General features: G+C 38.6%; 1 protein-coding gene across 1 annotated transcript; it reads left to right on the plus strand.

Moving 5' to 3' along the window:
- The first annotated feature begins 465 nt into the window (after window positions 1-465).
- Window positions 466-23,653, plus strand: C7 (complement C7). The gene is made up of 18 exons (XM_064403840.1): window positions 466-668; window positions 971-1,026; window positions 1,695-1,767; window positions 2,693-2,834; window positions 3,632-3,773; window positions 4,545-4,683; window positions 5,333-5,455; window positions 6,603-6,846; window positions 7,558-7,671; window positions 8,092-8,258; window positions 9,228-9,456; window positions 10,014-10,185; window positions 10,552-10,639; window positions 11,868-12,000; window positions 12,567-12,758; window positions 14,990-15,086; window positions 20,056-20,240; window positions 22,182-23,653. Exons 1-18 carry the CDS (start codon window positions 663-665, stop codon window positions 22,367-22,369), a joined length of 2,490 nt encoding a protein of 829 aa, XP_064259910.1. The 5' UTR covers window positions 466-662; the 3' UTR covers window positions 22,370-23,653.

Here is a 23,653-nt window from a genome sequence, read left to right on the forward strand (position 1 = left end):
ATTAAAATAAGAGGACATGGCAGGATAAGGAAGGGAAATTAAGTGTTCTTATTTTTTATGAGTATATCCACAAAAAACATGAAGAACCAGACCAGTATTGATCAAAACCTGCATTCAGATCCATAAGCTGATTTTCACAGTGAAATCTGATACACAAAAATCAACATCACTTTGGAAGTGGAAGATGAATATTTGTGCTTAAAATGAAACCTTAGCAACATCAGGTTTATCCTAGAGCAGTTCTTCCTGCTGCAGCCTTGAATTCAGCAGTGGTGTAGTACATGAGACCTGGGATCTCTCAGAGGTCTTGTTCAGAGGAAAGAAACTATGAGAAGAAAAAGCAAAGAAGATTCTTCTTTCAGTAAGTGCTCATAATTTTCTGACAGCCCCAGTTAATATATCCAAGCCATGATTTATATGTCTTAAAAATACTGAGCAGCTCCCAAAGCTGGCTGAGTCCCTGGAGAGAACTAGATGGGTTAAGGTTAAAATTCCTTGGCAACGTTCAACCCTTTTAGGGAAAGAAAAGCAGAATAACAAGGCAGAATGAGAAGAGATGAACGGCAAAAGACAGACTGACTGACTCCTTTGGCTTCCAAATTGAAAATGCTAGAAGTGCATTTTCCCTGGTAATTGCTGTATATCTGAGTATTTTATCAAACATGAAGGTAAGAAAATTGCTTACTTAATCTGTACTGATGAAATGAATATGGAAAGTGCAATGAAATATTAATTTATATGGAGAAATAGTTAGCTGAAAAAAGTAATTGGACAGCATTGCAAGAAAGAAGAAAATTTAAAATCAAGCTTGCACAACAAAGCTGAGAAATCTATGTGACATTTTCCTTTTATTTCTTAAGCTGACTAGTGTATAAATTGCAGAAGTCTTGAACAACTGCATGACCTAAAAAAGGAAGGAAAAAGTAGAAAAGCAAAGTAAATTTGCTTTTACTTCATTTTTTCTTTTCAGGTGCTGAGGATTTTTCTGTTGCTGGAAATTTCAGGCTTCTTTCCCATTTTTTCCAGGTGACTATTTGTTTCATAAAATACGTGCTGAAAGTTAAGCATGTGTAATTGTGGTGCATGATGTGAGGCAGAGTTTCAAGGGGTGATCAGGTATATTTCCTGGGAGAAATACACACTGTTTGGTGTCAGCTCTGACAGCAGTGACAGCAACAGTGAGGCATTATGGTGTCCTTTAATTTCTACCCAGAGGAGTCAGCCATCCATGGGGAAGAGGGAACACAGTGATGGTGTGAGGCACAGCACAGCTTACCCCACGCCAGCCTCAGTCCCAGGGACAGCTTGCACACGCAAAACCTCCCATGGAAATTGGCAGTTTGTTTTGTTGCTGATCTTTAGGCTAGGTGAATGTGCCCAGTTTCTTATTTCCAATGGTCAGAAAGACCAAGCTGGGACTGAATTAATTCTTACACATGAAAAGCAAATCCTAGTGGTTTTATAGTAAACCTGGTCATACCCCTAATTATTATTGAAGGTTTGCTTTGCCTTTTAGTAAATTTTGTACTCATGCTTATGGATGGAAATCCCTGATGATTTTCCTCTCTCTTTATTTTTGTTTGTTTTGGTTTTTTTGGAGTGGGTGGGGTTTTTTATTGTTGTTTTTATTTTGTTGTGTTTTGTTTGGTTTTTGTTTGTTTGTTTGTTTAATGCAAAAACCAATACTGGAGCAGCCCTTCTCCAATCCATTGCCGCTGGAATTCTTTTGGCCCTTGGTCCGAGTGCAATGGCTGTACTCAAAAACAGGTATAGATGGACACATCTTTTCTGTATTCATAACCTCATTAGCGTATACTTTCCCCTCTAGTAATTAGGAAGCCACTCTAACATTAAACCCCCAAATCAGATTCTCAGACAAAATCTTCAGCAGAACAAGAAGGCCAAAAAGCAAAGAACTAAGAAGAAAAATCCTCAGGTCTGTCCCAATGTTTCTTTTCAAAGCTATGATGTTCATGTTGTAAAATAATTTGTGCTCTTTTTATTTTGGTGATAGTTTCAAAAAGCTCAGCTGAGCTGTCTGGTAAACATAGATATTCCTCCACTGATGCTGGTTTGTACCAATTCCACTGATTTTTCATTAGTGGCGTCATGTCAAAGGAAGAAAACTTGGTTGCAAAGTGTTACCTTCAATGAAAATAAGTTGATGATTTTTACACTGCAACTCTATAGATGTGCAAGACTCTTGCATTTGATTTTCCTTCTCATTTACTTTGATGTTTCACCAGTTAAGGAGGGATTAGTCAAAATTAAAGATGTGCAATGAGACAGTACTTACTTTTTTTAAAAACAAAAATTAGCCCACTGGATGTAAGATTTTATCATCTTCCTTAATGACGTTGTTTACCTTGAAAATTCATATCACGCATGGTTACTCCTATTAAAAATGTTAAAAAAAACCCACTTAAATTTCTTAGCAGCTTTCTCTTGACTTCAGTTGCATATTAGATTTTTGAAAAACCAAGCCAAGCTCATGCATCACGCTAAAGACATTAGAGACAAAAGTGTTGTCTTTCTATTAACTTGAGAGTTTGCTACCATATGGTCGTAATACCAGGTTGGCTCTTCCCAGAAAAAATAGTGAATGTCTAGACTAGTAGCACTGTCTTCACAGTAGCAAACTATTCTGTCTTTGCATTTGTATTTCCTAAGATATCCTTTGATTTGCATTCAGATTAGGAGACGGACAGTGGCAGTGTATGGCCAGTATGGAGGAAACCCCTGCTCTGGGCATACCTTTGAAACAAGACCATGCACCCCCACAAGGGGATGCCCAACAGAGGATGGCTGTGGTGATCGGTTCAGATGTTTCTCAGGTACCATCCACAACCATTTTCAATATTTTCTACTCATGAAGTTAAGAAAATAACCTTGTTATCTTTCAATTTCAGTAAATGGGCAATGTATTTGTTCTTGATCTACAGATGAATTTGACTTAGGTGAATGTTTCCTTTGTTTCCAGCCTCGACTATGTATGCTTTTAATTTAATCTGGAGTATTGCAGAGCATTGAAGATAATATGCTGTAGCCCAGTACCCTCTCTAACTCATTCTGCCTTACTTGCTTGCCCTAGAGAACAGATTATTTCATTATAAAGAAGTAGTTAAGAAATGCAAACTTACACTGATGTCTTGCAGCTGTTCTAGGCTATTTCCAAATATGAAATGACCTGTATCATGGAAACTAATGCTCCATAAAATGTATCCAAGCGTCTCCCATTACCTTCACAGAGGAGCACATTATCTCGTAGGTAGATATTTATCACAGAGGACCGTGATAAACATGTTTTGGTGCTACTAGGGAGACAAACACAGTTAATCACCAAAGGGATTTGGGTCAAAGGGTGAAAGCTTAGGAAGCAGATCTAGAAGTGAACTGTTTCACTGATATATCATAAGCCTTGAATGGCTATGGCTGTCTTGAGTGTGCTATGCACTATTTCTTTATGTCTACATTTAATGCTTCCCAAGTCCTCATGGGCACAGTCTGTTCATCATGGGAGTGAATATGCTTATTAATGTAGTAAATTAATAGGACTTCTGCTTTGATTTTAGGTGATCTATTTTTAAACCAACAAACACTTCTTTCTCCATGTATGTTTGTCCTGATTTAGGTCAGTGCATTAGCAGATCCCTAGTGTGCAATGGTGATCAGGACTGTGAGGATGATGGTGCAGATGAAGATCGATGTGAAGAGAGGAAGACTGTATGTGATATTGACAAAACACCTCTGAATTCAGAACTTACAGGAGCAGGGTAATGCTCTGTGCCAGGCTCAGTAGTACTGGTACCAAATGCATTTACATTTTGATGTATTTGCAAGCTCTGGGTGTACAGATAGGTTTTCTGGGCTTATGGTAAAATATTTAATATGTAAAAATGTTCAGTACCACTGTTTCCACCATGCCAGCGGTTCAGTGCAGGATGTACAGGTCCTTTGACCTGAAGCACTGCCATTGAAAGACAGCTACTAGATATTAAATCAAATTTCCACTAGTAACACATGATCTTCAGCATGGAAAAAATGAGACAGCAGTGTTTATTCTTTTTGTTCATTGCTGTTGAATTTAGCACTCTAGATTCAAATGGATTTCTGTTTCTACATCTGAACTGCAACCTGGCAAAATAATTGTTTTAAGTTTCTTTGGTGTTGATTTATCACTTGTTATGCTACACCTCAAATATAATAACCCCCCCCCAATTTTGGAATGAATTCCCTGTTGTTCCTGTGTTGCAGTAATTGTATACAAGCAATAAAACTTAAAATGAGTTGAGATAGATATAATGTCTTAATCTATAGAGATAATGACGTGTTAATTTTTAAATTGTTGACAAATCAAGACCAACATTTCCCTTTCAACGCTGTAACGTGCTATGCATACTGTAGTTCTGCATGTATAAAAGTCTATCAGGTGATAGCCCTGTGGTTAAATCCGCCTGTGATCATGATTTGCAGGTACAGCACTGGGTTATAATGGCACTGTAATTTTTGTCTCTGTCTTAATGACATTTTTTTTCTTCTTGTAGCTTTGATATTATTACTGGTGAGACTAAAGGAAAAGTCATTCATACAAAAAGCTTTGGAGGGCAATGCAGAAAGGTCTTTAGCGGTGATAGGAGAGAATACTACAGGCTGAGTGAAAGTGTTCTTGCTTATAATTTTCAGGTATGTTTCCATTAAGAATAGCTTTGTATTTACAGTCAGGATTAAAACTGGGAGAATGATGCAAAGCTTGCAGGAGCCTTTGGCAGCTACGCTTCCCTAAACACAGCTCACTGACACCTGTAGCCTCTCTGCAGTTGCTTATTATTTTGAAATATAAATTGGTGTGTATCTTGTTAAAATAAAAGGAAAAAATTATTAATTTTTTAGATGTGTTTTCTAAATCTCTCACAGTTAGACTGAATGTAAAGCTAATCTCCTTAGCATAAGCAGTGACCTGAATCACCCTAAGAAATGTTTTTAGAAGGTGAAATGTAGGGATTTGGCATGCTTTGTGTAGATCTTCCAGAAATGTTTTGTTTGAAGTTAGTCTCAATGATTTGGTTTGTCTCACGTGTATCAGCAGGCCAAACAATTCATACTGCATAGCGTAAATACTTGAGATAGATAGATAGATAGATAGATACAGAATTCATGCATTTCCATGCTTTTCCAATAGTGTGCAGTAGTTTTTATGAAATCTAGAATGGATTCAGCCTGAAAAACACATCAGCCTATTTTGCATCGGAAAGGCCTTGCTCTACTCTATACATTACAGTATTTAAATCCTACATGAAGTTCTTTATACAGATGTCTATCTTTTACCTTCTAGGTTAAAGTTCAAAATGATTTTAGTTACGAGTTTTTCAACAGTACCTGGTCTTATATGAAACACGTAGAGCGGTATGAAAATTCAAACAAATACAAGCAGACAGAGAATAAAAATCTGCAAAAGGTATGTATAACTTGTCCCTGTAGCTTAGTATTTTGCATATGTATATTCATTATTTTATTCATGTGTTTTTGTAGAGAGATGAAAATACTTTTTTTATAAAGATATTTTTGTCAGAAAGTGCATGACAGTAAATATCCCATAAAACCTCTAGAAAGAGATCACTGATTTGCTTATCAATCCAGAGGAGCTGGCTGTTCTTTCTACTTCCTATGTATTACCTATTTAGTAGTAATTTATTTATCTACTATGTGTTTTTCTCCCTATTTAAGGAAGAAATCATTGGCTTCTTCTTATAATTGATTTATTTTTTTCTTTTTTTCAAGTGGTTTATTGTCCCCTTTTTTCTGTGACATCTTGGTCAGTATAGTGGAGCAAAAAGATTTAAATAATTTGTGGTTAAAATTAACTTATTTTATAATGCATTTTCCATTAGTAGAATTCCATTAAGAGCAAAATCTGGTGTCTTTAACAGCCAGAAGGTCACAGTGCTTATGCCTTTAACTATTTTAAAAGGAGCATTAGATAAATAATTTGAGAGTAATTTTCAGTTATGAAGTACAATCTCTATCTTAGAGAAAATAAAATCAAGTAACAAATGTATGCATCTTATGGTCCCCAAGCTGACAATAGCAATGACATATTTTGTGACTCATCGCAACCAAGTTCAAAAGCAGCTTTGAGAGTCTAAAGTGGACAGTATTGTACAGGCATATTGGATTTTATAATTAAGCAGCATCCGCCAAATTGCTAGAGACCCTTACAACAAAAGCCTTACCTAGTCAAAACAGAGTGCAAAGAACAACTGTACTGCCTGTGGTTTGCTTTCAGATAAAGTTTGTTAACCTTATTCTGCCAGGCTTCTGATTCTGGAAGCCATCATTATTTTTGAAGAGTGAGATCTCACTTGTCCTTATCCTAGTTTTCAAGTACACAGGAGGAAAAAGATGTTGCAGCAATTATAAATAAAGACCTAACCATATTTCATTACTTCAGGGTGTTCTTTTTGTATTTACTGTGTTGCTTAGATATATCTAACAGCTCTATAAAGCTGTTGGTTAGTTGCCAATAGAATGTGTGTGCCATCTGGCTATTAGAAGCCACTCTGATAGTCACATGGAGCATGACTGATGGCTTTTCCTTCCCCCAGAGTAAGCAGCTGATGGTTGTTGAGAACACCGTGGAAGTTGCTCAGTTTATTAACAACCGCCCAGACTTTCTCACCCTTGCGGAGTCTTTCTGGAAGGAACTGTTCAACCTTCCAGTTGTCTACGAGTACAGCGTCTACCGAAGACTTATTGAACATTTTGGGACACACTTCTTACACTCTGGGTCTCTAGGAGGACACTACAAAGTTATTTTTTATATAGATACTGACAAAATGAAAGCAGAAGGTAGAGTACTAGAGTGTTTGTAATCAGTAATCAAGAATAAAAAATTATATGTATGTTTTTCCAGCTAATGTCTAAAATCAAGTAACAGACTTCTACAAGTTACTACATTCTCTTCATGGTCAAAAGAAAGAAGACTAAAAGATGTGCTCAAGCCACAACATTTAGTTCTAGATCCATGTTTGTGACCTGCAGTGCTCTGGGCATATATATAAAAAAATTATAGTCAGTTTAGGACCTCCTCAGGCTGAACTTGAATATAACTCTCAAACAAGGTTAAAGTTTAAAGGTTATATGAAGATCAAGGTTGGGTAAAACTGTGTACAGCAGAAAAAATTACAGAGCAAACACCAGAATGGCACCTATAATGAAAATCAGTTGGAGCTGAGGTGAGAAAATAAATGATACTGTAATCTCTTCCCAGATACACCTCACACCTCTCAGCATTCATCCATAAGCTTTAGCAATGTGTGGATCTTCCTGCAGCACACAAATGCTAGTTAGTAACCTCCTAGTTTAAGTGTAGTAAACAAGGAGGTAACCAGCTAGCATTTGTGTTAGTGGGAAGATCCACACACTGCTAAAGCTTACGGATGATAAGCTTTGTGATCTCTTATAAAGAGAGATCATGACCTCTCCAGCCGGTGGAAAACTCGGAAATTAATCCAATACACTTTCTGTGTAGAGTATTGTTAATGGATGGATTATCTGCAGGTGTCAGCATAACAGACTTTTACAAGTGTACCTCATCAGGCTGGAATGCACTCATTGTGAAAAAGAAGAAGAAGGAATGCACCAAACTGGATGAACTGCTACTGACTTCTTCAGGTGAATGTTCAGTGGTGACTCACACAGTTGTCATGTGTCCATCTCTCATCTCATCCTAAATAGCTGTCAAAATGAGGAACAGGTGTTGATAACTGATAAATTCTGTCCTAATACGCTAAACCTAGACATCAAGTGTCTGGTTTAAAAAGCTCTCTGGCACTTGTCAATTATTGCTAATGCTTTCCCAGAAAATAGCATTTTTCTGAACATCCTAAGTTAGAGCTGCCAAGACACCTGGAAAAACAGACACCACCTATATCTGATCAGTGTAGGAGCTCTTGATCCAGGCACAGGTGGTTGAACTGCACCAGTGAGCCCTTTCACTACTTGCTAGCAGAGTTTCTGTACATATTGTTTCTATTCCCATTTGTAAACATAGCAATGCCTACATTTTATGTATTTCCCATCCTGAATCTGCAGGAAGCAGTGGCAATAGAATTAAAGGAGACCCTTACATAGAAGGAGGAAGCCCAGGTGCTGTTGCTGGCCTTAGTTATCTAGACCTGGATAATCCTGCTGGGAACAGTCGGATGTACACCTTGTGGGCTGCATCAGTGACAGACTATCCCACAGTAATTAAAAAAAAGGTAAGATTATTTTCCTGAAGCAGAGGTGAGCAGATGGGATCACCTCAAGGGGAGAAATTAGTAAGCTACAGCTGGTGCCATGATCTACATTTGTTTTGTTTTCAGATCACTTTTGTAAAAAAGGAAAGTGCTCAGGAAGAAAATGCTGTGAAGCTAATATGATCAGGTGCAACACAAATTTAAGTCTATTGGCAGTTCAATACCAGAATAGAGGGTCATGTTAGCATTGGAGAAAGACCCAGTTTGAGATAGCCCCTTTCCCAAAATACATATGGGCTTTGTCTGTGTGGCTTCCACTTCACTTGCCAACTTCTGCATATCCCTTTTACTACTCCTCCTTGACTTTGAATCCAGAAGTTTAGCATAACTGGAGATTCTCCAAGTCAGACACTTCAGAGCTGGGCATGGTGGCCCTATTCCCTGCTACATTGTCTATGACCTTTTTGGAAACCGCCCACTCAAGAATGGTATAATCCCCAAATATTTCTGTTGAGAAGATTTTGGCTAAATGTAAAAGCATGTAATATCATAAAGTAATCAAAAGGCAAAATAGTTTCAGTTTCTGTTACCTTTGATCACTGTTCAATGAAATGCCATAGTGGGCTCTCTAAATGTCTTTATTTTTTTATGCTGGGAATGTCTGGGTGAGAATTCAAGAATTCAAGTTCTTTGATGGTCTGTGTTGTACTTTTATATCATCTGCATTCTCATAGCTCAAATATGTTTAAACATGACTGATGTACCAGTAGCTTTAAAGGATGCTTTTAAGCAGGACTGGCTTTTCGTAAAAAGGCTAGTATTAAATACTAACATAAGATTTTAGCTAATTAGCAAATTAGAGCACCTAATGTGCTAACTTCCATGTGCAGAAGCATATGTCACAAATTATTTTGCATAATGAAATGTGCTTATAAACTCTTATATTACAGTAATAACTATTTAATATGCATGTTTTCCTACTGCATGTAGCTAACTCCATTATATGAGCTGGTAAAGGAAGTGCCCTGCTCCTCAGTCAAAAAGCACTACCTAAAACAAGCCATTGAAGAATATATGGCTGAAAATGATCCCTGCAAATGTCAGCCTTGCCAGAATGGTGGTGAGGCAGCCGTGGAAGGAACACAGTGTGTGTGTTACTGCAAGCCTTACACCTTTGGAGTGGCTTGTGAGCTGGGAACTCTCGTGCAAGATCAGCCAGGTCAGCACCCTTTAAACCTGTGAGAATTTAGAAGTGGCAAAATGTGCTCTCCTGCTTCCAGAGTCTCTCTGTCCCACTGCACACCCATGCAGTGGCTGCTGGGCTGAGACATCACAGCAAACAAACAGCATGGGGAGGGTCATGCCAAGCCTGAGTCTTTGTGAGCTGGTTTTATTATTAGTGTTAAATACAGTAGACAATACTAACTGCTCAATGCAACCACCTATAAGTAAGTACATATCCTGAACTAACTATCAATGACTTAAAAAAATATTTCTTTTTTATTTTACACTTGGTAGTAGCTGGTAGCTGGTTTTATATTCTCTCAAATGCTGGTAATACATAGTGTCTGTGGAATTATACCTATGTCAAAGCTGGGTAAAGATGGCAGATTAGATTATTACAATCTGTAATTTTCTGTAAGGGCTCAGTTGGAGCCATCACTACCTTTGAGCAGCCTGTGCCATTAAAATCTCTCAGAGAGAATGATTTAAAGAGAGAATGGTTTAAAGAGGGTAGTTATCACATTAAACCAAATATTCCCAAATGTTGCACAGGTGTTGTTGATGGACACTGGAGCTGCTGGTCTTCCTGGAGTCCTTGTTCAGGGGGAAGGAAATCAAGGAGTAGAACCTGCAACAATCCCTCCCCACGTGGTGGTGGGAAGGCTTGCCTGGGAGAGCAGCATGAAAGCAAAGCATGCGAAGATGAAGAGTTGCAGCATCTTCGGTAAGTAGTAAAAAATACTTGGAGACAACTGCTGAAAGATTTTAAAATTTGTTTCAGAGTGGTGCATAAACTATGGAATTCAAGAAGATCACTTACTGAGCTTTAATATTTAAATTGAAAGAAAATTAAATTCAGAAGCTGTAAATGTCATAGAAGATAAGGCTAGAAAATGGGGTAAGAGCCAGTAAACTTGACAGCATTCTATTTACCACTCTCTTGGACAGCCTAGAAATGTCTGATTTCAATATAATCATGATGTAAATGTAGGCATAAGAGTCTTGAAAATGGGCTTCACTGAAGAGTGTAGCACTTTGAAAGGAAAGAAAACTAAATTAAAACTAAACTGTACTTTTGTTTGTTTCGTAGCTTGATTGAACCACACTGTTTTGATTTATCCATACATCCTACAGAATTTTGTTCACCTCCTCCTCTCTTAGAAAATGGATTTGTTCAAGTGAGTTATTTCTATTGCTCTGTTATCTGTTCTATCCCAGCCTGCAAGCCTTATCTACAGTTAATATAGATGTTCACTTGCAAATTTGTATTTCTCTTGGCAAGCTTAGTATCTGACCTAATGAATAGTCACTCTTGCAGCATTTTTCACTGTCTGAAGTTTACATGACAGTATCCAAAACTATTCAAACTAAAAGTTAGATAAAAACAAAAAAACTCCACCCTCAAAACCAGAGCAAGACCTTTGCCTTTCTGGACCATAGTAACTACACAGAAAAGTCATCCACTTGTCCTTTATTCCATATATGTATTAAAAATTTACTGAGCCATGTGGATTACATATAAAATCACAACAAACTAAAGAGAAAAATGCTCAGTCATTTAGGAAGTCTATAATGAATTCCTAAACAGATTTTAGGAATCTTCCTTCTGTAACTCACTATTCTGCTTTTTCTGGTGATGAAAAATGAAATTAAGACCTGGCAAGGTACTTGGCTCACCATAGCTTAGGCCTATTTGACAACGGGACTAATTCCACTCTTGGAGGAATGGATTATGCCTTCTTCTTGTTATCAGGCTGTCATAAGTCTCTCTGCTCAATAAATAGATAAAAGGATTAGTTTAAAATTCATTAGTTGCCTCTGCACAACTGCAGCTTACAGCAAGATCCAAAATCTTGCCCTCCTCCTTTTGCTAGTGATTTTTTTTTTTTGCAATCAATAGTTGTCTCCTACATTGATATTTTTGGTTCACAAACTAAAGGTAAGTCCCTGCAATTCATGGAGTAGTCTCAACTTTTCGTAAGATCTCTCCTTAGAAGACAGTGTAATATAAAATGAGAAAAAAACCTGTGTCTTCAAGTCCCTGTTAACATTTAGAAAGCTGATAACATTCCATCCTAAAAATTGGCAAAACCACGTAGTTTCCACTGATCTCCCCCTAGGCCAAGACTGTTCAAGATCTTATCCTGCCCCGCTAATGTTTGATAACAGTCATATTTGCAGTTTGTTTACACACCATCAGGAGAGCACTGTTCCACATCCCTTTTGATCACATTTAGAGACTTGATAACCAGGATTGTACCAAGTATTCCAGACTCTGTCATCACTCTGTTGTAGAGTAACAATACTACTTCTCACTGTCCTCAGCTTCTGCATTCCAGAATCAAAGAGTGCTGCCGGTAGTTCTTGTATTTTAAATCCAAAATATCACTGTTCATTTTCTTTCAGAATGCTGAAAACTCATACCCAGTTGGCAAAAACATTGTTTATGCATGCAAACATGGATATTCTCTTGTTGGTGATCCTGTTGCTAAGTGTCGCAGTAATTTACAGTGGCAAGTTGGAGAGAGATATTGCCAGGGTATGTCTAACTGATTCTTGTTTTGAACTACAGCTCCATTTCTGAATTCCAGTGGAACATCTCAGAGCATCTGCTTTCCAGCTACAATGGGGGGAAAAGACACACCTGTATTTCCCAATTCCCTAGATGTAATCAGGTCTAAATTGACTTGTGTGAATCTAGATATTGTAATGCTGGATTAGAAACACACACATAAAATCTAGTTTTAAGGCCATCCCTCTGTGTACCAGGACATGTTCTTCCAGGGTCCCATATGTGTGATATCCCTCTACTAGGAAGCTGTTGCCTAGTGGGAACTGTCAACAGAAACATGGGTCCTAAGGAAAGGGAAGCCCTCATACAGCTAGGGCTGCACCTGCAGGCAGTAGAATACATTGTCCATGTGTCCCTATTTTTTCATGTTTGACTGGTGTGATGAGTTAATATCCTGACTGATAGGTTTCTACAGGAAAGTCAGCTAGCCTCACCATTCAATTTTTAAAGGAATTTTTGTGAAAATAAAATACATGACTGCTTTATACAATCCACGGAATTACTGTGGCTGTCTCAAATGCCTCCATCCACAGAAACTGCTTGTCTCCTGCCTGAGCTGGAGGGGGGTTTGCAAGGAGAGCCATGGAAACCTGTGTACGAGATTGGTGAGAGAATAACTCTGTCTTGTCCACACGGCATGCACTTGGAAGGGGCACACTCCATTTTGTGTGAGCCCAGCCTCAAGTGGTCTCCTGATGTGAAGACTATCCAGTGCAAGAGACCAGGTAAGCCACTGCAGTCCTCAAGTACAATTCAGGAGTTTCTTTCCAGCTAAGCTTTATGTAGTTTAGATATATACAGAGCTATTGCTGAGATAGTGATAGAGAAGCCATACTTACATTACCAGCAAGAAGCACAGAAAACATGGGGGTGTGTTTTCTGTGGTCTATTCAAACAAGATGCCTGAAGGCATTTCATTGAAGTTTCGTTAAGGCTTTTTGCTTCCCACTCCCCTCTTGCTATCGAGTGTTGTCACTAACTATTTTAAGAGATTGCCTGGGATTTATGCTGTCTATTTTGCCACCCAAATACGTTTCATTTTTCACACATTGTATAACACTTCCACCATATGAACTACACCTTAGAGTTTTTCTATCTGGAAGCTGTTCAGTGCACCAGAGCCTCTTGTGAAAGAGGAAGACAGGGCTGCTTTTGTTGATCTGGCAGTCAGACAGCTGATACGAAATAAATATCCAGGAACTGGAAGCAATGGGAAAATGCTGCTTTAAGTTTATTCTCTAGTTTGATATGGGCAGGCAGTGGCAGAAAGGGAAATAGGCTATAGCTTCAAGCAGCTCTAAGTCATCTTTTCCAGCTGTGGAAGACAGACAAGAATTTCTCTTGAGCACTGCTGTGATGCTGATCAGTGACACCGAGGCACCCAAGCAGCTTGTGCTTTAAGCGTGCCACATCTTCACCTGAGATCACAGATATTCACCTGGGGAGACCCCTGACTGGGGACAACAGGCACTGCTGCAGGAGACTAGGCACATGTACATTTTTTTCTGTCCTCTCCTTATCAGCCAATGCTGCTGACGTTGCCTCAACTGCAGAAAGAGGAAGGTGACAGTCAGGCTTAGACTTCAAAAGGCAGCAGTCCTGTGGGATTCCTGGTGTAAGTCATCTGCTGTCATAAACACATCAACAGGAAGTGTAGTGATTTCTGAAGGAATAGCATAGCTGTACATAAATGACTTGCTGCTGCTAAAGTGTCAGAGCAGCAGTGCTGAACTGCTGTTACCAGTTCCTTAGGCTTAGCCTCAGTGACTGATTTTCATTTGGTTTTTGGTTTTTTGCTAACATCATGTTCTCAAATTCCAGCAATAATTGGAAAGTTTCAAATGCTTCCATCAGAAAGAAAAATAGCTTGTGTTTGGCTGTATGGAAGCATTATATTATATAAAAGCTAAAAAAATAAAGAAGAACAATTAGATTAATAGCAGTTAAAAACTCAAGAAGTATGAGATAAAAAGGGTAAAAATTATTAAGATAAGCATTCACACAGTGACATACATCTGTTTGGATGGGAATGCTTAGTCACTATGCAACCAGCTACCCAGGGGATAAAGAAAATGCAGTCATTTTTGGTGAAAATTTCCTCTCTGCAGGAAGACAGGGTTATGCTTGCTGTCTGTATTATAATGCACTGAAATTCTTACTTTTTCTTTTTTTTTTTTCTTCTTCTCTGGTAATTTGTCTGTTTTGCTTAGCAAGTCAACCTGTAAGGGAGGTATTTTTTTAGGAAAGGCAATCTGTAGTACTAAATTTTCATGTTAGCAGACACGCAATCTGAAAAAAAATCAGGGTAAAACCTCCTTGGAAATTGTGTCTATATGGATTTAGCAAAGTCTTGTTGTTAACACGCTTCAGAAACCTACAAAGAAATGTTAGCAGAATTTGGAGTACAACTCTCTACTTAAAATATAGTACACCTGTGATCGTGAAAATTCCCTAATAATTACTAATATTTTTATTTTAAAAGTTGGTACAAACTGAGGACTGATGATGGAACTTGTAATTTTCATTGCCATCAGTGTATAAAGGTATTTGGGTTCACATGGGGTTTTGGATCCTTAGCTTTTCTAGTGACAACAGTGAAGTCAATAATTCTGAAACCCAATGACAAAACTGTTCCCAGCTATGATTCAGCAGTGCTAAATTTAGCAGAAACAAATAACTGCTGCAGAAATGAGATGAATGTTTAAGTTTTAACATAGTACCTCTCTCTTTCCATCTGGCTGGTGACCCACAGATAAATTACTGAACAGTAACTCTGCAAAGTGTATCATATCTTTTTAATACTGTTGATTACCTCCCTGTAGTAGATACTTTAAATCACCATGTAGGATGTGACTTTATGTCATGATTATAATAATTGAGTGCCTAACTCAACCGATAATTTCACAGCAGATCTTGTTTTTCTGACCCTTAATATCTGTGTGTTCTTCTACTTCAGTGCCCACTGTGAAAACAGAAGTGACAGAGCCTAAATGTCAGCCATGGGAGAAAGTATATCAGTCACAATGTGTGTGCAAAATGCCCTATGAGTGTGGGTAAGTCCAGGCTCAATTTGGCAATAAGATTCTCATTTATTCAAGACCAATTACATTTGTTAAGTTTTCAGTCTATGACAGAGGAGAAAATCACTTACATGAGGAAGAGACATGCTTGGTTTGCTTTATACCTCAATCAATGTCCTCTTCATCACTTACCTGCCTTGTCAGAACTGTAAGTGGGTTTTAGCAGTGCTGGAATTTGGTTGGATGACAGAAAGTTAAGGCATAATTTTGCTTGATCTGTGAAGCAGATGAAAAAAAATAAAATTCTATTTTCAAGATTTAGAGGATTGAGGAAAAGTTAGAACAGAGGCCCTTGGGATAAAAGCCATCAAAGCAATAAGCTAGTGGAATAAAGCATATTTCTTTTCACTGCTGAGAGACTAGGAGGTTATGAAAGGCGCAGTAATCTAATTTCATCTCACATTTACACAGCAGTTTTCACAGACCAGTCATGTGACTTTTCCTGACTTCATAACTTGCAGATTAGTGTTTGCTGTTTCCTGTTTAATCTAAGCCTATATTCTGCAATAAGCAATGCAGAAGAAATAATGTAAGGAAATTAGTAAGTCTCTCAGTTCTTTGAGAGACACAAAAGGGAGAGAACAAAAATGGAGGAATAAGAAGAAGACACCTGAGACCAAATGGCTCTGATGAACAGATGTGCAGTTGAGTTTAGCATTCCAACATCTGGGATGGTTTGCATAGACTGGATGACGTCTCCTATCAAATCACTCCTATAAAGTGGGTGCAGGCTCTAAATATGAAATCTGGCCAGATTTATGTGACTGAGTTGAGTATTTTGGAAGCTTCATGACAACAGACCAAATATGTCTTACCCATGTGTAGTAGGAGGAAGAAACTGTGAAGATGTTTCAAGTGATTTCAAGGTAGAACTTTCAGCAGAGCATGGGTACTTCCCATCAGGCACATAGACCAAGAGTGCTCTGCATGATGGCTCTGATTTTAAGACAAGATTAACACTCTGAACATCTCAAAATTAAAATTGGTGAGCTTAGTTCAGATGCAGATCCACTGGGTAGTTCGCTAGGGTCAGAGGCCATTGTCCTGTGTGCAAAGGTAATTGCCAGGTTTGCAATAACTCTGCAATCTAATGCTATTCCTATGCTTAAAACCTAAATGCTTCAAGTAATCTGGTCCTGCTCTTTTCTCTCAACAGTTATTTAAAAGGATCAGCAACTCCTTTTCTGGTTTAAGTATGTGTTGAGGTCAGTTACACAGAGCACAGGGGAGCCAGAGCTAGGGAAGGCCTTGGGCAGAGTCACTGTAACCTTGGCGGGTAAATGAATTACATTTAGCTATGCTTTGAAGCTTCATTTGTAATTAATCTACTATTTGCCTGTTTCTATTTTTTATAATTATGTTAAAATGGCAAGAATATAGATAATAGTAATTTTTGTTACTTCATGCCATCATTTCACTGTCTTGAAATAATGCATCTAATGATAGGGAGATAAATAATCAGCTGTCAAAGCAGACTAATCTTCCAGTCTGTTATAAGGCCGTAGGAGTAAAGCATGTAAGCAGATCTTGGTCCAATCTTTCCTCAGAGATCAGAATTAACTTGCTGTGTTTTGGCAGTGACTTTCAGCAGTAGCCTCTTCTCTGAAGAGTGTTTGGAGCAAGAAGAGTTTATGTGGTAATTCAGGAACACCGTACTTTCAGACATCTCCTTCATTTCCAAGAGACTAGCTACAGAGACTGCCCATAACAGCCCAGGAACCCTAGAACAGGCTGGTAATTTGTCCTTCGTGGTAGAGTGCCTTAGGCTACATCTGTCCTCATCAGTGAGAGCAAGGGAATGATCCCTAGGTAATAGAGCAGCTAAATTGCTATAGCAGTTCTTGGTAGACCTTTGACAAGGGTCAGTTCCTGTATAATTCCCAGGCACAGCTCAGGAGTGACCAGGATGAGAGACCATTCCAGTTCTGATGTAGTCCCCATCTTCTGGGGCAAAGAGGGACACCAGCTACTCTGAAAATTGTCCCTAACATATGGAAGGGTCCAGAGCATGGTGTGTTAATACAGATGGAACCTCAGCCGCCCATATCTCGGAGCTATCTCCACAGTGAAACATGAGATTTGATAATTTTTAAGTACTATCCCCTCATTTTTTTTTCTTCAAATTTGTTTGCAAAACATCCATGTCTCTCCTGAGAGTTCTTGGACTGTGTTACATTAAAATTTCTCATGTCAAATGTAATTCCAGGAAGTTAAAATCATTCCCAGCATGATAAATTTTTCACCAAAAGTTTCCTACCTCTTATTGTCTTATTGCAGGTGAAAGGTAGCGAAGGTATTTATGGACTTAACAGATATTATTTATTTTCTCACAATATGTGCTTTAGTAAAATATTGTTCTTATCCTTAACCTTATTTTTTTCAGGTAAAAAGTATTGAATTTCTCACATTCACTTTACTCAAGGAATATTCCTTGCCTCTAAAAATTTTTATTGCAATGATGTAATATTCCCAGCCTTGGGAAATATCTTTTCTCAGCAATGAGTGCAAATTATTAATTTCTCTTATGAGTGAAGATTCTCCATTCTTTTTCTTATGCATCTTAATATGTTGATTGCCACTGTCTTTCTTCTGCTGACCCAGCTGTAGCACATATGTAAATCACTCTCAAGACAGTATGAGGCATTGAACTCTAAGTGAGAGTTTGGCAACATGGTCCCTGAACTCCTGGGTTCAAACTTTAGCAGCTGGTTAAATCAGCTCCCTTTCATCCTGTGGGTGTTTCTGAAGAGGTACAAAGCAGACAGATTAGTGCAGAGGTCTGTTCTTAATATTTTTAGGTAAATTAAGCTGTCTTCTCTTAAGATCTGATTTTGATCTTAAGACTCAAATATTGAGATTTATCATTTAGGCAAGTAAAGAAGATATCTGAAAAATTTAAAATATAATGAAAATTTTAATTACAGATTAAATACAATTGCTTCCCCTGGAACACACTTTGTTCTTTAAGATGATTTATAAACAGGGAGTTTTATTTATAATTCTGTCTGTAAAGATAACTTTCACATAAAAATCAGGGCTCCACTATCTTAGAGACTGTGCAGCCAGATGACCAAACAGTACAATGCATACAAGTGCACCTGTTTCCTTTATCAGGTGCCTGCTGCTATATATCCCTTCGTCTGTTCTCTTGTGCCTCAGAACAAAAGTGTTAACCTCATTCTTTATATTAACAAAAGATTAAGGAAAATTCATGCAACAAACTTTACTGAGGATTTAGTAGCTGTCATTTTGACCCAGCACAGCAGTTAAGGGACCTCAGCCTGTGGTTGAGCATGCTAACCTAAGTAGAAGCTATAATACAGTTCATAAAAATACTTGGTCACAGGCAGATGCACCAAACTTTTCAGGCTCAGCTAATGAACCCCATGCTATATTTGAAGTATCTTAAAGATGCACTGTGCTACAGGTATTTTAAAATTTTTGTAAAGCCAGCTCTTCTACAAGCCTTCAAAGTCATCTTCTTAAGAACCATTCCCAAAGCTTGGAGAAGGCTCTTTTCCTTAGTGCCTTATTTATAGATCAAAATCCACTTCCTAATGCACAGGGGAAAAAAAAAAAAAAAGAAAAGTTACCTTAATGCCTGACCATTAAGTCAGCAAGTTTTGCATTCTGGCATTCTTACTAAACGTTTCTCTTCCCTCCTCCTACAGGCATTCACTCCCCTTCCCTTCAGTAAGCCTCATGAAGATTATTAGGGCCATTTGCCTGTTCCTCATTAGGGCCATTTACCTGTACCTCATCAGTCTATTCTCCCCACCAAGCACTTGTTTAGCTGAGCTTGGTGTTCAGAACTGGCCTGTTAGATACCAAAAGTTTCAATGGAATTGTTTGTGAGCTTAAAATGAGGAGCTGTGCTGAAAAATAGGCATTGGGTCTGAATTTCAAAGTTCTCCATCCCCTGGGAGCCCATCTCTGCTCTCTGGTACCCTGTGAAGTCCCTTAGCCGTGGCTGTAAAGTGCATCCAGGAGAGCACAGGCATGCTCTGCTCTGGGTAGCCACTCTTTTGTTCATTTCACACAAATACTGCTGATTGCATTGAGAACAAGTGGAGAAGCTAGGAGTTCAAGATTAAAACTTAGGAGTAATGGAAAGGGGTTTTTTTCCTCCCTTCCTACACTTGGAACATGAAACACAAATAATGACAACTTCCTGGAATTGAAGTAATGGAAGGGTTTTTTACTCTCCTCCTACACTTGGAGCATGAAACACAAATGGTGGCAGCTTCCTGGAACTGTCCCCAAAGCAAACACCATTTAAGGTTACCCAAGAATTGTTATTACCAGTTTTAAAAGCTCATTTATGTGGGTGTTAAAGCTCTACCCACATTTCAAGAAGTAAGCAATTTTTCTGAGTAATTTTTTTTCTTAACATTTCTGTGGAGATGTATGTGTATTTCCAGAAATATCTTTGGTTTCTTGTGGTCGATTACAATGTATTATGTAGCAAAAGCTGAGCATTTTAAAAGACAGAGGAATAAAAATCTTAAAGTATATTAAAATTAAGAAATATTTATAAAATATTGTATGTGCATGTTTGTATATGTCATATAAGAAATGTTTTCTGTATGTGTACTTATGTTCATGCATGTGTCATAAATTAAAGAATAATTGAGATCTGAAATATTTTTAACTAAACTCTTTCTCTTACTGCTGCTGAGGTCAATGGCTAAAAGATGGTAATATCCCTGTCCTTCAGATGGGACAGATCTTGACTCTGCTGAGGTACAGCAGGCTGTGGGAAAGGAGGAGGTCTGGACTGTCTGTATGTCTGTCTTGAGTTCTTTGCTGCACTCTTAGGAGGTACTTACGTGAACAAAGAAGTTGTAACTAGACTCTGAAGGTTTTCCAGTCCCTCAGCTCTTTTTATGAGTTACCAAGATAAAGCACATTTAAACAGTGCAATTCCTGCTTTTGTTTTCAGTCCTTCCCTGGACACTTGTGCTACAGATCAAAGAACCAAGAGAAACACACCTTTAACTGTTTGCAAGATGCATGCCCTGGAGTGCATGGGCAGAAAATACTCTCTGACTAATGTAGAAAACTGCAAAGTACCCCAGGCAGCTGAAATACCCTGTGGATCATGCCGTTCATGGGAAAAATGCAATGGTAAGAGATTCTTCAGAACTGTAAGCAAAATTGTTCATATGACTGAAAGGAAATCTTTATTCTCATTTACCCATTAGTAGTTGGGAAGTTGGTCTGTCCTGGTACACCATCTGCAGTCCCTCCCAGAAGCACCAGGCACTGCTAAGGTGGCTCAAACTATTAGCCAACTATTTGGTATCCAAACAGGGCAGGAGTCTTCCAGCACAGAAAGAGAACCCTGAAGGATATTGTAACAAAATGTACTATGTACAGGAAAAGTTTATTCCTAGTCCCTGTTAAGTGAATCATCCTTTTGGTCCACGTTCTCCTCTGGGTGAAACATCTGCCATACTCTTTTTCACTGTATCTACCTGCTCAGATTCCTTAAAACAGTAATTGCTGGAATCCTTACTCCCCATGGGAGTAACTAATCCTCTCCTGAAATTTGCCAAGCAGTCTCCCCAGCAGGATCTTGTGGTTAGGAATCAAAAATCTTATTGCATGCTAGCTGGGAAAGCCAGTTACTGTTGTAGGTTTGTATAGTTTGCTCACTGTCTATCCCCAATTTCTTGTAAAATGATTAAAGGTGAGGTCTCTTCCCTCAGAGGAAATACTTCCTGGTTTTTGTAATCAGTCTGCAGTGGAAATTTTTCAGATCCGTGATTTATTTTCCCTGAGTGTCCTACGCTACATTGCATTTAATGAAGTGTTGCCAGGAATGGAAATATGAACTAATAAATGCCCCAGCTAGAGGCATGATTATTGTCATAATTTGAAAAGAAAAAGGATTACTAGATAAGAGTTAATCTGTTTTGTCTATCAGGGTTGAACGGACAAAAATAATAACAACAACAAAGCCAAAACTGTCTGGAGCTTCAGCAAAGACAAACACAGGCAAAAAAAAAAAAAAAAAAAAGACTCAGCTATGAAAAATAAATATCGGGTGGAATCTTCTTACCTAAATGCTAAATGTCACTGATACAACTACACACATTTATTTATAGGAGTAGATCCTTTGATCTTCATGAAACTGTCTGTATGAAAATATAGATACCAGTGGTAAGGGTTTGCATGATCAGTTTATTAGTGTCCAAAGACAGATCTCTCATCTTACAAGTTATCTGAGCTCTAGAGTAGTAGATACATGGACCAGTTCAAGAAGTAACATCAGAGAAAGCTTTGAGTACAGCATCTGAGATGCCTTGAGTAAATTTTTCCCAGAAGCATGGTCAGCCTCTCCAAGCAGAGGAAGCCCCAGCAGTGAACAATTTGTTTCCACATTTGGTTTTTTCACTGAGCCTGAGTATCAGCTAATGTTACTGAAAGAACTAGGGAAGTAGGTTAAGAAAAGAATGACAAGAAACTTTGGGTTGGAAGGGACCTGTGTAGATCCTCTAGTCCAACCCCTTTGCAATCCAATCACCCAGGATCTCTTCAACTAGACCAGACTGCTTAGAGCCCTGTCCAACATGGTCTTGAATGTTTCCAGGGATGGGCCTTAACCATCTCTCTGGCCAATTTGATCCTGTGTTTTACCACCTTCATCCTAAAGAAATTCTTCTTCATATCTAGTCTGAATGTGGTCTCCTTTAGATTAAAACCATTATCCCTTGCCCTAGAATTGCAGTCCCTATTAAAATGTCTATCCCTATCTTTCTTATAAGCCCCCTTTAGGTACTGGAAGGTGCTATAAGGTCTCCCCAAAGCCCTCTCTTCTCCAGGCTGAACAATGGCAACCAGCCAGTCTGTGTAGGAGAGGTGCTCCAGCCCTCTGATAATTTTTGTGGTTTCCTCTGATCCTGCTCCAACAGGTCCATGTCTTTCTTGTGAAAGCTGGCCACCCTCCAAAAAATTGCTTTCAGTCTTATGGATTTCCTAGAAATGTTTTAGTCAGGGTTTTTTGTTTTTATTTTAGTGACTTGCTTGCTACCCTGAGTGTTTTTCCTCTGTGCTTTTGCTTAGTGCCATCCAACACCTGTGTTTGTGATGAAGATGGGCTGTGTGAGGAGGGAGGTGCCCAGGTCTGCGCGGAAGTGAGCGGCTCTGCTGCCCGTCGGACCATGACCGAGTGCGAGGTTGGGCTGCTCAGGTGCCGGGGGGAGACTGTCACCCTTGTCAGCATAGGGCCCTGTGACACGCAGAGTAAATAAGATATGTTACGCTTTATTTTGCTTATTGCTGGAGGATATGTCAAAATGTTTCAGCTCTTGGTCAGGACATACTTTGAACCTTGCTCTGCCAAATGTAAGCTCTGCTGTGAAATCCATCACAGCTGATGAGACAGTGCATCTGGTCAGCTCTGAATCAAGGCCTGAGGCTCTTGGTTAGACCGAGATGCACTTGCCACGGCTGCTCACAACAGAGCTCTTGCTTAGGCACCAGCCTTACCACTGGAAGTTGTACTTCATATTTCCATCAGAATTAAAAAGTACTGCTGAAGTGTGTGATTGCCAAAGTAGTTATTATAGTGATGGATTACCATGTCTAACATTGACAATATGTTTTTCTTAAAGCTACACAAACATATGCTTGCACTGAGTAGATTTAGATTAGCAAAACATACAGACTAAGCTTTACAGAGTAAGAGGTATGATCCTTCTCTTTTAATAAAGCAGCTTCTTTCCACCATGTGCTACTCAGCTGAGCAAACAGTCTGCACAGAACTGAATGTTTTGTTGAGCCTCATGCACTCAAACATCAAAACAATGTGCATTAATAGTATAGCCACAAAAATGAGAATACATCTATGCTTGCAGCTTCTTATACACAGAACCACTTCACAAAAAATCACCATTTTACATTGTCATTATTATTATTGTAATGAGCTACACTTGTAAGCACAGGTAACTCAGTTCCATTTGTCACATGCATTTATGTTCATGCCAAGGCTGGCTTCCATACTGATGATTGCACAGAGACCTGCCTTAGCAAAACTTTCTCAAAGGCAACCATTAGGGAAAGCACATCTTTACAGCACTGAAGACATTCTGCATGCAATTCCCTTGGAGATACCACTGGATAATCTTCAAAGACTATTCCTGAATAAAAGAAGTCACCCAGTCTCTTTCCTTACAGAGCTAAGCATTCTCTCTAGCATAGCTGGACCATGACAACTTTGCTTACATATTTCAAGTCCATTTAGGTACCCGTAATGACAGTCCTATTCCTTCTGACTATTCTTGGCTGCAAACAAGGACAAAGAGCTGGATAGAACGTGGATATTCAACCAAGTGCAGTACTATCAGCATGTGTGATATGTATGTGCGCTTTCAAAGCAATGCATTTTATTTCTTACTATCAGTAATATAGTAAGATTGAACACCTCTCTTGTTTATTGTGTTTCCACCAGTAGTTTCCTTGCATAAACCTTACCCTCAGCTGGATAAAGCTTTGCTTTCTTTAATGCTCACAATAAAGAGTAAGCCAGAAAAGGA

This window comes from Passer domesticus, chromosome Z, assembly GCF_036417665.1.
Source record: "Passer domesticus isolate bPasDom1 chromosome Z, bPasDom1.hap1, whole genome shotgun sequence".
Taxonomy (NCBI): domain Eukaryota; kingdom Metazoa; phylum Chordata; class Aves; order Passeriformes; family Passeridae; genus Passer; species Passer domesticus.